This window comes from Acomys russatus, chromosome 7 (genome assembly GCF_903995435.1).
Source record: "Acomys russatus chromosome 7, mAcoRus1.1, whole genome shotgun sequence".
Lineage (NCBI taxonomy): Eukaryota > Metazoa > Chordata > Mammalia > Rodentia > Muridae > Acomys > Acomys russatus.
Window position 1 is genome coordinate 9283590 of NC_067143.1, and position 15087 is coordinate 9298676.

Sequence of the window (15087 nt, forward strand, 5' to 3'; positions counted from 1 at the left end):
CTGGGCTCCCAGGAAGCACTTCCGCATGAGGAGTAATGGCTTCCAGGTTTGGACTGCTCATAGGATGCTCTCGCATGCCTGCTTCCGTCCACCACCCTCCTCCTCCAGCAGCAAATGGCTACTAGCTGCCACCCATCCTGGAACTTGAGACTTCTGCCACCCTTGTGGTGAGCACCCTGGTGCTGAGCAGCTCACCAGGAAGTATAGCTAGTGCACTCTATCGTGCAGCACCTTAAACTTTCCGGGGCTCATGAACCATCTTGGGGGTCTTCCTGAAACACAGTCTGACTCTGTAGACCTGGGGGTGGGGAAGGCAGCAAGCTGATTCTTCTGGGCTGTAGATCACGTGTGTTAGTCTACACACGTGTGTTAGTCTACACAGTGTCTCATCACTGTGACCAAATGACAGAAAAAAAGGGGGGGGGAGGGGAGGGTTTGTTTGGGTTCAGAATTTCAGAGGTTTCAATCCATGTCAGCCCCGACTCCTTTGCTGTGGCTTATAGTTAGGCAGTAGAATCAGGTGACAAAGGAGTGTGGCTGTTTATGGTGCCTGGAAAAGGGGGAAGAATACAAGAGATATGGACAGACATAGAGAGAGATACAAAGAAGGACATAGATAGAAACATAGAGACAAAGATGGGGAGAGACAGACAGAAAGAGAAACCCAGAAAGAAACTCAGAGATATGCACCATCAGAGGGAGGGAGAGAGGGAGGGAGGGGGAGAGAGAGAGAGAGAGAGAGAGAGAGAGAGAGAGAGAGAGAGAGAGAGAGAGAGAGAGAGAGAGAGAACTTTCTTAAACTAGGTCCTACTCCTGATAATGCCACGTATTATAAATCCATCAAAGGATTGATACTGACTTGGCCAGAGCCCTCTGTTGGGTACCAAACCTTCAACACATGAGCCCCTTGTGTGACACTTCAATCAAACCATAGCGCTCTACTATAGTCTGTGGTGTACCCTTCCCATGCCACAGTCACGCCACACAGATGGGTGACTGCCTCCTGCACCTGCATGCTGCTGTCAGGACTATGCCACACGTTCCTGTCAGTGAAGAATTACTGCGTGGGCATACTGCCATGCATCCCTCAGTGTTTATGAAAATTTGACCCAGGTGCCCCTTAGCTATCCAGTGTCCTAACGTAACTCTTCAAGCGCACATCATCGAGTAGTTTGAGGTGCATCGCCTCTGAGTGTACGTGTATGTCACCCCAAGGTGACCACAAGTGGCCACTGTGAAATGCTAGAGCAGGATTCTTTCCTCTTAGCTCCATAGTTGCGATGGCCACAAGGTAATCACTTATGCCAGTGCGTTGTAAGGGATCTTCCAACGATCTATTTATAACACATTAAGCACTTGCTCGATGAGGCCCTAACCCCAGGAACAGTGATTGAATCTGGTTAAATGCACTTGCCCCCATCTTAATGATCCTGTCAGGCATCTCGATGAACAGTTCCAGTTGTCATTGGCTGAAGTCCTTTCAAGGTCTGCTCGCTTCTCCCAGGAGTCTCTTATTGGTCAAAACAATTGAGAGATGTCTCATGATGTGTGGATCTTGGGGAGGTGCCGTTCTAAAAGGCTGGAGCTGTGTTCTGGGGCTAAGCATGCTCTGTGTCTGCTCATGTGGGAACTCACTACAAAGTCTGAGTAAAAAAGCACTTGGCAGGGTCCCAGCATGAGGTGGGTGTTTGTGTCATGGCAGCTTCCCCCGCCTCCTCTTTGACCATCTCTAGACCACTTTCTACTTTTTGATGGGAATGGACAATTTTTTTTTTTTGCATTCTTTCCTAGTCTCAGGACATCTTGATGGAAGGATGCATACTTCAGATCATTTTTAAAATATTTATTTATTATGTATACAGTGTTCTGCTTGTTTGTACACCTGCAGGCCAGAAGAGGGCACCAGGTCTTATCATGGATGGTTGTGAGCCACCATGTGGTTGCTGGGGATTGAACTCAGGACTTCTGGAAGAGCAGTCAGTGTTCTTAACCGCTGAGCCATCTCTCCAGCCCCCTTCAGATCATTTTTATCTGTCCCCAATATGCTCACTAAAGACACACTGCAACAATGAGCGACAAATGACCGAGAACCTGTACCGTCTCTGATTAGGTTCTTCAGTTTTGTTCTTCTAGGACATGTTTGATGCTTTGAGGAAATAGAAGGAATTTAAAAAATAATAAATATTAAGGACTTTCTTCTTTTTGAAGCCGTGTATCATGTTAATAATGGCTAATTAGCATGAACCTGGGCGCAGGAGCTGGCTTCTGTGCTTGGAAGTCTTTCAGGGCTGAGTTCTTGTGCTCCTGGAGTTGACATGGTTACAAGGAGGACTTCACTCCATGCTTCTCTGTGGAGTAAACCGTGTGAGCAAGGGGCAAGAAACGCTCCTTTTTTTTTTTTTTTCTCTGCCATGGTTGGGGCCCTGTCCAAAGAGGCTGCTTTTCATGACAGTTCCATCTAGTCCTGACCAGTGATGGCTTTTGTGTTTTAGATTTGCTACAGTCTAGCTTGGGTCAGCTCAGCTCAGTGAATTATAGGGAACTGTAGCTCCTTTCAACTACAAGGATCACATTCCCCTCCCCCAATGCCCCCCCCCCCCCCACCCAGGACCGTCTCTAGAGAGGTGAGTGCTAGGTGAGTTTGTGCCTAGCACTATATAAGAGCATTTTCTAGTGTCTGGGAAATGCCAATAACCTACCTTAAAACGCACAGGAGTATGTTTATAATCCTTAAATCTCAAAGTTTTTCCCCCACCTTTTTCCCTATACTGCTTTACTTCCCTTCCCACTCTTCTCTTTTCCTCCTCTCCCCGCTTCCCTTCTCTCCAGTCCTTTTATTCTTCTTCCCTTGTCTTTTCAATCTTTTTTTTCCTGATATGTGCTCATGTAGCCCAGGCTAGCCTCAAACTCACTATATATTGTCAAGAGTTACTATGAGCTTCTCTGATCCTCCTGTTTTTACGTCCTTAGTGATAGAATTACAAGTCTGTGCAGCCGCACATGGCTTATGCAGTGCTGGGCAAGGGACCCAGAGCTGCAGGAATGCCAGGCAAGCATGCTGATGGACTGGCTCATACCTTCCTCAAGATCTCAGTTCTGCACTCTTTAAAAGGGGATATCAATGCAAGGGCCTTAGAGCATGTGGGAGGCAAATCAGATGGTGTGTGTAACATGCTCAGCGGGCAGTGAGGTCAGGCACATGTCAATGACAGTGACACCGATGTCTAGAAGTCACAGGAGACAAAATACCCCCAGAGGTCCGTGGAAGTCTCAGGCCTAGCACATTGAACCATAGTGGTGGCACAAAGGATTTTGTATGGATCTGAAAAAACATGAGGACTATCTTAGGAAAGGAAACTCCAGCTATGTGCTTTGCACTGTGATAACCGTGAGTACTGACTCATGTGTGGGTGGCTTCAACTCCTCCCTGCCCCATCATCTGGGAGTCATCTGTTTAGTGAAAGTATCCTTGCCCTCAGTGGGAAGAACAGAAATGGACTTAACTTGTCTCTTCACTCTTGCATCGATTTCAGTCCCAGATGCCCAACCCATTTCCCATTAATTCTCAAATAAACATCAATTAAAGCCTTTTTTTTTTTTTGACATGAATAGCCCTTCTCAGTCAATACAAAGAGGGTGCTGAACCCCAAGCTTTACTAATTAGCGTGTGGGGTTTTGGTCTCGCTGTGGATCAATTGATTTCCACGTCAGAAGCTCAAGGTGAGAAAGAGCTCTCAGACAGTAGGTGGGGTGGGCTTTGTGCCACACACTTGATTTAGGTCATGGCCCTGTATGCTGTAATTCTAAGACACCTGGTATCGAGGATGTGGGGCTGCTGAGCGCCCTCACGCCCAGGACTAAAGTCTTTGCTTCTTTATATGCAGCTATTTTGAACTGGAGAGCAGTGGTCCAAGGGAAGAAATACGCTACCATTACATACATCGCGGGAAGCCCAGGATGGAGGCCCTTCCCTACCGCATGGCCGACGGACAGTGGCACAAGGTTGCACTGTCAGTGAGCGCCTCCCACCTCCTGCTCCACGTGGACTGCAATAGGTATGTTTGACTTTGATCTTCAGTGACTCTACCCTTCAAATTTGACTCTGCATGGGAAAGGGGGGGGGGGGGGAAACTGTTAACCCCCCTTCACCGAAACCAGGGACACTAATTGTCATTTAACCTACTGAATGGGCCATTAGGCATGCTGAAATGACCAACTGTAATACAATAAGAAAACAGTTCATTAAGACGAAACTGTATCCTGTGATTAGGAACAAATGTAAAAAAGGTTGATTACAGATCAGGGACTGTTAACTGTCCCTCAGTGAGCTCTCAGCACTGGCTGAGATTCCATGGAGCTGTGACCACAGTTAACTGTGATATATAGTTGAGTTCATTTCCCCTTGGAAGTGAATAAGCCAGTCTACATTAGGATACATCTGAGAAGCTCTGCTACTGAGGTGGGTGATTCTATTATATTTCATTGAGTGCAGCTTTGCTTGAGTTAAACAGAGACGTCTTAACGAGGTATTCTTTGAGCCTTTTGTGGTCGAGGCCTTCTGTGTTCTGCAGAGGAAGGGACCTGCTAGTTTGTCAGTGGGTGGCAGTGTCACCTGGGTGGGTGGGACTTCAAAGAAGTCGTTGGTGGCGATGAAAAAGTACTGACTGACCCCCCCATGTCTGTCTCTGAAGGCAGGCTCATTGAAAGCTGAGAAGGGGAGGAAGCCATTGGTCTCTGCTGTGTCATTTATGGAGGGACAGCTGGGTAATGGTGGTCGACGTTTTGCTCTTTCCACCCACTGAAAATTTTTTTGGGTAGTGACCTGAGCCTAATGATAGAGATTTTTTGATTTTTTTTTGAAACTCTAAGTAGTGCCGGTGCATTATTGGCTTCAACAATGATACTGTCAAAGTTAAAATGACTGTCCAGCCATAAGGCATACTCCCTGAGGCCCAGGGTACCAGACTGTCATGGTGGGGATAGTCCGGCTTCTAAAACTTTCAGAGACAGGGGCGCTCCAAGGACACTACAGTCTTGTCAATCTGATGAGGAGATGCTGCCGCGTGCTCAGCACTTCTATGCTGCAGTCTCCTCTAGAAGATTGGAGGGCAGGAGAGTGTGTCAGGATCCAGGCGAGGTCTGCCATATTGAATGAGACTTGACCCATTGGATGTGATCTATTTAAGATGCTCTCTAGCTGGGCTTGGTGGCACATGCCTTAATCCCAGCATTCAGAGAGGCAGAGGTAGGCGGATCACTGTGAGTTCGAGGCCAGCCTGGTCTACAAAGCAAGTTCCAGGATAGCCAAGGTTACACAGAGAAACCCTGTCTCAAACAAACAAACAAACAAACAAACAAATAACCGCAACCAGACAAAACAAAAGATGACTTTCAGAAATTTGAGGTATTGATGCTTCCCATGGGTATAATGTCTATGTCAGGGAAAACCATGCATTCTTTTACCCAATGGACCTGGGCTGCATAGCCTGGATAAAGTCAACCTACATCCATCCTCTCCATGTCTACCTTGAAAAGCTCACTGTATCCTCTAGTTCCAGAGAACCCAAGAGGCCCATAGGAGGCCTCGTGTCTCTAGGATCTACTGACCACGCAGGTGCTTCTCACATGGCATTGCAGATGGAGGAGCTGCATGCCGTTTGGGTCCATTGGCCAGTTTGGAGATTTGAAACTGAGAAGCCCTGAGATTCCTGCTGTGCCTTTGTATACATCTTTATGCACAGCACTTTACCATTTCCTGACATTTCTCACTTAGGGGGAGAGAATGATAGCACAGTGTGACTGCTAAGTTAGTGTCTCACTCTCAAATTCTCTGGTTTCAGTTTGATGTTTGCCTCCTCCTTTTCTTCCTCCTCCTCCTCCTTCTTCTCCTCGGTCACTTGCTGGTTGCATGAGTTCAAGCAGCATCTTGTTTTTTTTTGTTTTTTTGTGCATTTCAGTTTCATCTTCTTTTAAATGGGATTATTCATACTCACATAAAGTTAGTAATTATAAGTATGCACAAATGACACTTTAGCCAATGACAAGTATCAGACCAGTTTCCGTTGATGGGTCCCCAGGAGATGATGTAATCTTTGCATAAGCTCACTTGGTCATGCCCGTAGAGTGATAAAAATCATCTCACCATATATTTGTCAATACATATTGTCCTGAAGCTCCATAAGGCTGCACACACTCATGAACAGAAATGGAAAACATTCTGAGCAAATCTCTTAGACCTTTGGTACTCAGTCCACACCTGCCTTTGTGCTGTTATGTATTCCACATACCTACGGTTTCTATGGGCTCCAAAGCATTCCCATGGCTTATCCATCAGAAGAGTGGGAAGAAGACAGGCATGCTGTCTTGTAGCTTTGGGCTTGGCCTTATTTTGGCAAATGAGTGGAGGAGTTTCTAAGTCTTCCTTTCTTTCCTTGATATTTCTCATTCTTTGGCTTGTGGTTAACGTGTAAGACCTTAGGGGATGTTGGAGTTGGCTATTCCTGTGATAAGCACCACAACTGGAATCATCTTAAGGAGGGAAGGACTTATTTGGCTTACGTTTCCACATAACAGTCCATCATCAAGGGAAGCCAGGGGAGGAGTTCAAGTCAGGAACCTGGAGGCAGGAACCGAGCAGAAGACGGGGGCCATGCTTCTTTCTGGTTGGCTCTCAGGCCTGCACTCAGCCACCTTCCTTACGCAGCACAGGCCCACCTCCTTAGGGATGGCAGTTCACAGTCGGCTGCCATCAATTATCCCACATCGATTATTAATCAAGAAAACATCCTTACAGACTTGCCTACAGGCCAGTCTGATGGAGGCATTTTCTCAAACAAGGCTTCCTCCTCACTAGGTGATTCTAGCTTGTGTCAAAATGAACAACAACAACAACAACAAAAAACAAAAACAAAAACAAAAACAAAAACCCTAGCCAGCCCTGGAGAGAAACGTATGAAGCTATTGCCAGTTAGTAAGTCAAGGGCCCCAAACACAGACACCAAACACGAATATACCTTTTAGATAAGTTGGTATGGAACAGACCTATAAAGGAAAGATACATTTTGTTTCCTGTAGAGGGAAAAAATGTTACCTGGTGAGCTTACTAAAATCACAGGCAGGCGGGCCCACATGTGACCTACTGAGGGCAGCACTGAAGATGTTTTCATTTTCAGCTGACACCTAATGTTTGTTCATATTTATCACATGATAATTCAATGCAGTATACAATGTATTACGATGAAATCTGGGTAATTAGCTTTTATCCCCTCACACATTATCCTTTCTGCGTGTTCGCGAGTGCTTGGATTCTTCTAGTTATTCTGAGATATAAACTGTTGCAGACAAAAGTTAACCCACTGAGCTGTAGCATTTTAAACCAATTCTACCTATCCTTTTGTTTCCCAAGCCTTGGCCCTTGGCCTCTAGAGATCATTAGTCCTTTCTTTTATTCTGTTTTACGTTTTTTAGCTTCCGCAAATGAGTGAGGATGTGGGCTATTTGTTCTACGATGGCTGGATTATTTCACTTGACATCATAGTTCTAGCCACATTGTCACAAACGACCAGCTTTGGTTCTTATTGATGATGGATATCTTACTGCATACACAGTGCAGAAAGCTCTCTCTATTGCCTTTGTAAGGGACATGTAGACTCAGTACATAGACTGGCATTTCCAAACCACTGGTTAAGCAGAACGGTAGGTGATGAAGATGATGGGTACCTGTGAGAAACCAGGGACTTGGAAAATCAAGCCCTGGCAGTGCATTCCTGAGGAGCAGGAGGGGAGGACGGGGGAGAGAATAGTGTATAGTGCACAAAACAGGCCTGTTCTCTTCACAAGTTGCTGCTTGACCAGTACAAGCTGGCCCTAGAGTGACAGCAGCTCTGCCATTAGTACCTCTGTGCTGGTCTACACCTAGTTGTCTAGTTGTTTCCTTAGAGAGTGAATGTCACAGAGAGTTCTTTCTACTTGTCCAGCTGTGCCTTTCATCCTACCTTGAGATCATCGCTATTTTTTGTTATTTTTATCCTGTCTCATTTTTTTTTTTCCTCCCAACCCATCACTCACTGAAATCCTCCTGGTTAGATGGAGATAAAGGCAATGGACATAAAACTGATTGAATGAAAAAAAAAAAAAAAAAAAGAATGAAAAAAAAAACCCTGACTGAATGTTGACTGTGCTTGTCTAATTATTGTAAGTTTCTATTTTTAAGATGAAGGAAACTAAGACTGCATGACTTATCAGTAATCCTGTTGTTGATGAGTAATGACTCTTAGGTCTGACTATGTCCTGTGACTGCTGAGGTCTGACTGTGTGCTCTGATTGAGGAGGTCTGACTGTGAGTGTGTGCTGTGGCTGTTCAGCCCTTCACTGGTGATGGTTACCACCAGTGAGCTTTATAATATATGCAAAGTCAAGCGCCTTGATCAGGGGCTGAAGTTTGCTCCTTTTCCTAGTATTTCTGCAGAAGTTCATACTGATGACCTTGAAGGTATCAGGTAAGATGGGGAATCTAGTGAACAGATGCTATTGCACTCGTGTTAGGTGCAATTACTGCCTAGGTAATGTGCTAAGCTAGGCAGTTCCTAAAACAACATTTAGTGACTGCTTTACTAGGCCCTAGACTCAAAACTGAAAAGGGGCCAGAGAAGGTGGATGACTAAGTTTTAATCACATAAGCATAGACACAAAACCTAGAGCAAGAAACCACCTCTCAAACCTTAGTCATACCATCTCTCCAAGTCACTTCCATAGTGTGTTAGCATTACCTGCTGCTTAGGATAAAGCCACAGGACCAGGGAGTCTTCCCAGGGCAGAGATGCTGTAGAAGGTGAGGGAAGCATCTGAGATCAACAAGCCTATACAGAATCGGGGAGACTCTTGGGTATATTTCTGTCAAGGGGCCTAGTGTCTGATGGTTTGAATGAGAAATGTTCCCTGTAGGCTCATGTATGCGACCACTTGGTTCACAGTCAGAGGAAGTCTGCAAGGGGGAGTGGTTGAGACTTTGTAGCCAGCCTCTACTTTTAGTGTGCAGTCGAGATATTATCTCTTGGCTTCCCACTCCTGCTTCTCTGCTATTGTGGGTGTTTAGATGTCTGGAACCATATGCCCAAATGCATGCTTCCTCAAGTTGCTTTTGGCCTTTTCATCCCAGCAACAGAAAATAACCAATCCACTGCCTATGTAACAAACCACAGAAATTAAACACAGAACATCAGCGACTAGAACAATGGAACGAACAGACAGTTCTCAAAAAGATATAAATGGCCAATAAATATTTTTTAAAGTGTCCAACATCTTTATCCATTAGAAAAATGCAAATTGGAAATGCCATTGATAATTCCATCTCACGTCTGTCAGAATGGTCATCACTGTGACAGCCAATGGCAGCAAATGAATGCTGGTGAGGATGTGGGGACAGAGGACTTCTTCTACACCACCAGTAGGAGTGTTGCTAGTAGAGCCACTGTGAAAATCAGTGTGACAGTTCCTTATAAAACTCAAAATAGAGCTTCCATATGATCCAACTGTACCGTTGTAAAACATTCCCAAAGGATACACTATCCTGCCGCAGGGATACTTATGTATCCATGTTTAGTGATGCTTTATTCACAGTAGCAAGGAAACAGAATCAGCCCAGATGTCTATCAACTTGATGGATGCATAATTAAAATGTGGTACATATACACAATGAGATTATATTCATCTCTAACGAAAAATGAAATTATGAAATAGTCAGAAATAAAACCGAGGGAAACTGGAAAATATTGTAAGTGAAATAATCCAGGCTCTTACAACCCAAACCAATGGGTGCTGGAAGTGACAAGCCCTGGAAGGGAACTCGTGAGAAAGGAGAAGAGACTTTGAGGTGATGTGCCTGTGGGAAGGGGAGGGTGGAAGCTGGCTGGGGCAGAAAGATGGGACAGGGTCAGTTAAAACTAGGCCTGTGTGAAATGACACACAGAACCCCCTTGCCTTGTCTCCTAACTTAATACTAAAAAGATTTTTTTCTCTAAAATATGGAACAATTTCGCAGGCAATTGCATTATTCTGAAGCATTTCAGACTAGAAGGATTTTCTAGCTTTTATTTTTTTATTTACTTTTTTTAAGGTTAGAATTGAGAAACAGAGCTAATTGCACAAATTGTCACAAGGAAAGCAGCTGCTATTTTAGTCAGTAGTCAACACTCTCTGCTGAGTATGGAAACTCACACTTTTCCACTCTCTGACTATTCAGCTAGGCCTGCTTAGCAGCTCCCCGTGGTGTAGCTGGGGACCTCAAATGAGAAACCAGAGGACTAGTTTGTTCGTTGGCTAGTCTGGTTCTCTCCACTGACTTAGTTTTGTTTTTGTTTTTCTAGCTGCCTTTTATGTTGATAATTTTCAGTAAAGTTAGAGGCAGTTAATGGTTGCTAAGTGGAGGAGGGGCTCCTGAAGCCACCCCCCTCCCTAGGAGCCACACCCCTCCGTAGGAGCCATTGGCAGCTAGCTAATGGTTTCTGGGAAAGGAAGGACATTTTCTGCAGTAGTATAACTACTGGTGAATTTCTCATATTCCTGTAAATAACCCCTTACCTATGCTCATGTCAGCAAGCCTAATTAAACTCACTGGGTTGCCAAAACAAAAACAAATGATAAAAGTAGAAGGGTGGCTGGGTTTTGAAGAGAAGGGGTGTCTGCAGGAGTAGAAATAGGGTGAGACCGGGCAGTGGCAGGTTCTAAATACATTATATTCATGTATGAGTGTCACAGTGAAACCTATCGTTAAATATTATTAATATATACTAATAAAAATAGTTGCTAGCAGCTGGGCTTGGTAGTGCATGCCTGTAATCCCAGCACTTGGGGAAGCAGAGGCAAGGTGAGTCCGAAGCCAGCCTGATCTACAAAGTGAGTCCAAGGACATCCAAGGCTACACAGAGAAACCCTGTCTCAAAAAACCAAAATGAATAAATAAGTAAGTAAGTAAATAAATAAATAAATAAATAGTTGCTGGCCAAGCTGAGAATGAGTCCTCTGGCCCATTCTCTGCATTCCTGGCTCATGTGGCAGCCTGGGCCCATGACTGAAAGGGCATCAACATGAGAATTCAGATATGTAGCTCTTGATTTTTCCCCACTAACCATAAAACAGATTTTCTTTCTTTTATTTGGTAACTTTTAATTCTCTGTCATCCCATCAAGTTAATTTATTTGGGTGTACTGTCTCTGCCAGGCTGTATAAGGCTCAAAAACCAAGTGCCCCAACCATCAGGAAGTTCATGGCTCTTTATTTTACTTACCCAAAGTCCACTATTGTCAGCCCTCCCTTCATGACTAGCCCATGTTATGGATATCAGAGGCAATCTGGCCTTAAATCAAACGCCTGTGAGCTGGCCGATGTGATGGTGTGTAATGGCGGCTGATCATTGGAGAGAATTGAAAATAGTCAGCTCTTGTTTCCCTTCTATTGCTGTGTTAAGCATGGTGATCAAAATCAACTTGAGGGAGGAAAGGGCTGATTTCATCTCACAGTTTGTAGTCCATCATGAAGGGAAGTCAGGACAGGAACTCACAGCAGGAGCCAGGGGGCAGGAACTGGCGCAGAGGCCGTGGAGGAATGCTACTTACTGGCTTGCTCTCCGAGACTTGCTCAGCTTGCTTTCTTCTAGAACCTAGGACTACATGCCTGTGGGTGGAAGCTCCCACAGTTAGGCCCTTCCATGATGGTCATTAATAAAGAAGATGCTCCACAGACTTGCCTGCAGGCCAATCTGGTGAAGGCATTTTCTTAATTGAGGTTTTCACTTTCCCTGATGACCCAAGCTTGTGTCAAGCTGACAAAATCCATGCAGCTCAAGTCACTTCTGTCATATGAGCCTTGGGTTGTCAGGGGCACTGAGCTTCTTGGCAGTGAGGAGATGATCTACTGACCTGTGTATTCTCTGGAAAACTGGCCAGTGCGTTTTTACAATGTCTCTATTTCTTGTCTGCATCCTTCTTCCCCACTTGCTAGAAAGATCGTCTCCAAAGGACAACTGATTACAGTCCAATGCAAGTCAGAATTTTTTTGCTGCTATTCTCTCAGTTCTGCCCCCCCCCTCTTTGTGTGTTTGCACTTGAGGGTGCCCATGTGGACATCAGAGGACAATTTGTGAGAGTCTGTTCCCTCTTTCCTCTAGGTGGATCTCAGGGACTGAATTCAGGTCATTAAGATGGCCAGCGATGAAGTTATGGATTCTTGTTAGGATTTTCAAAAAGAATGTTTGGCCCATGCAGCAGGTACATGCAGCAGGTACATGAAACTACACACACACACACACACACACACACATACACACACCTGCAGCTTGGTTGTCCATGAAAGTTAACTCAGTGATTCTGTTCTGTTCTATTTATTTTTACATGTTTATTTTACATAAAGATTTGTTGGTCTGAATGTGTGTGTGTGTGTGTGTGTGTGTGTGTGTGTGTGTGTGTGTGTGTTGCCTGAAGAGACTAGAAGAGTGTGCCAGATTCTGTGGACTGGAGTAATAGATGACTGTGAGTCTCTATATTGGTGTTGGGAGTTGAATCCTGGTCCCCTGCAAGGGCATCCAATGCTCATAACTGCTCCATCCCCTCAGTGATTACACTGTTGATGACAAATATATTGCATTCTCATTTTAATTCTCTACTTATTTACACAGGGCACATCCAACCTTTGCACCCAGCTGATTTTGTAATGCACATAGAATTGGAAACTAAGCTCACTATCAATCATAGAAAAAGCCAGTAATTCAAGGTTCTTATTGAATATATATTTTTAGTTCTTTTAAGATATGAGCATCTGCTTATACAGGTGGATTTTTCACAATAAAATGTGTTGATATAGCATCTTCCACAGAACTGCTGAAGTACCTACAAATATTGTCTTGTTACACCTCATATTACTTTCGATAGTTAAGGCATTTGTGTGATGAGCCCCAAGAGTTTTATATAAACACTATTTCAGTATGATGGGGCTATGAAGAGATGAGTAGCAAAGGCCAGGGGTTCCCAGAGAGCAGCCAAGACTCCCTAGCTAACCAGCTTTTGGGTTTCTTCACCAGGGAACAGAAATGCACACCACATCTCAGTAGCAAAACTCATTAAAAATTCCAACCAAGACAACAATTTCTTCATCTCTGAAGAATCACAGGCAAGCTAGGAAGATAGGATGTGCTCATGTTCAAGTACAAGAAGCAGTCCTGCGTTCAAGAGATGCCACAAGACAATGCATGACAGGTTGCTGCTTTCCTGGTGCAGATAATCCAGCCTGGAGTCCCAGGAGATCTCTCTAGGGAGCTCCAGGGGGATGTTCAGTAGCCTGTTTCTCACTGTTGCAGATGAAATGCGTCGTGGTTTCTACCACTTCCCAGGCTGCTGTGTGAGCTGCCAGCCATGTGTGAGTGTGGCATGAGGCAGTGTTTATGCTGCAGAGATCGCAAAGCCAGTCATAGTTTGGTAAGTGTAGAATGTGTGTAAACAAGGGAAAGCCTACAGGGAGAGGCAGGGACAGGGGCATGAAAGAGGGAGGAAAGCACAGGAAGAGCAGCCTTGCATGTTTTGTATTTCAGACATGAGACCTGCAAGTTAGCACAGGCTGAAATGAATTCCTCAACTCTTGTCTTGGTTTTGCCATTTGTAAAACGTGATTTCATGCAGTGGTGTAGTAGTGTGAAAAGCAATTGGGGCTTTGTTTGTCTCATTCTTTCATTGGCCACGAACTGTGCTCATGTTTGTGAAATAGGAGCCATTATGACTCTTCTACCACAGAGCTGTGGGAATGTAGCCAGAGGGTGCGTGCTAAAGCAGACTATTTCAGGCTACAGTCATTACATCTTGTGGTATGGAGATGACTTTAAAGTATGATGCTGGAACAAGTGCGGTTCAGTCAGATTTGCAGTTCTCTGGCAACAGCGGGTTATGTTCCAGATTCATGGTGCAGCATAAGGCTTGAGGCCAGTTAGGTCCCCAGAGTCACTATGATTGACAGCTCCCCGGCATGGCGTTCCAGCAGTTTGCCTTGGCTTTCTAGTCTTAGTATGGCATAGTGGTGCACAGCGTATATGATAGCAGAATCCCTTTAGAAATGTGTGACTGAGGCGGCATAGGATGTCTTTGGGGTGAGGAGGTCATTGTTGATCCTTGCAGGATTTACAGCATGTGGTGAGTTTTTTCCTTTTGTCCATTGTTAGTGGGGGCAGAATTTACCCCTCCCAACAAAAGCCAAATTTATGATTTTTTATGAGAGAATATAAAACTTTACCACACAGAGAAATCATTCTGTTACATTTTGAGGGTCTTTTAAAGACCCTGTGAGGGAGCAAAACAGTGTTCTGCCTTGAAAACCTGGTATGTTAGCCAGAAAATATTTTGGAATGAATTGATCTGAAAGAAATGACTAAATTATATGACTGCAGACAAATAATTTACTGTTTCTGAGATTCAGCTTTCTTTTCTCTTTATTTTTCTTTTAAGCTGTGTATGTACATATGTATGTATGTATATATGTATGTATGCATGTGTTTGTGCAAGTATGTGTGTCTGTGTATGTGCATTAGCACACATGTATACGTATGTGTGTGTGTGTGTGTGTGTGTGTGTGTGTGTGAATAGCACATGTGTTCAGGTGCCCACAGAGGCCAGAAGAGAGTGCCAGATCCCTTGGAACTGCAGTAAGAGATGGTTGTGAGTTTCCTGCCAGGTGAGTGATGTGTGCTGGGAACTGAACTTGTGTCCTCTGGAAGAGCAGGAAGTGCTCTTACTCACTGAGCCACCCCTCGATCCCCTGGGATTCATCCTTTTAAGTATATAGTGAGGAGTTAAAAGGACACAACTCTTAACTCTGCTTCTAGCTTTGGCCTTCTGGGCATCTCTGATTTTATTTTACCCATCCAGATGGGCAGTTTAGGTCTTACAATATCCCTTCAGGACCCTGGACACTTCCACAAGCCAGCATGCTCTTGACCAGGGCACTTTCTTAGCGGACCAGCAGGGGCTCTGCTGGTGCAAAGACCAGAATTTGCTTTCCATAAATCTTGCTCCTATCTAGTTGTCTCGCATTTTCTTGAATTCGCTGTCA

The 15087-nt window shown here is 44.6% G+C and overlaps 1 protein-coding gene across 2 annotated transcripts in view; it reads left to right on the plus strand.

The window, feature by feature from the left end:
* Nell1 (neural EGFL like 1) overlaps nucleotides 1-15087 on the plus strand; it is an 884393-nt gene that overhangs the window by 152317 nt on the left and 716989 nt on the right. For both annotated transcript variants that reach the window (XM_051148614.1, XM_051148615.1), the window contains exon 4: nucleotides 3885-4055. In XM_051148614.1, the coding sequence (XP_051004571.1) occupies nucleotides 3885-4055 (171 nt within the window). The remainder of the gene's footprint in view (nucleotides 1-3884; nucleotides 4056-15087) is intronic.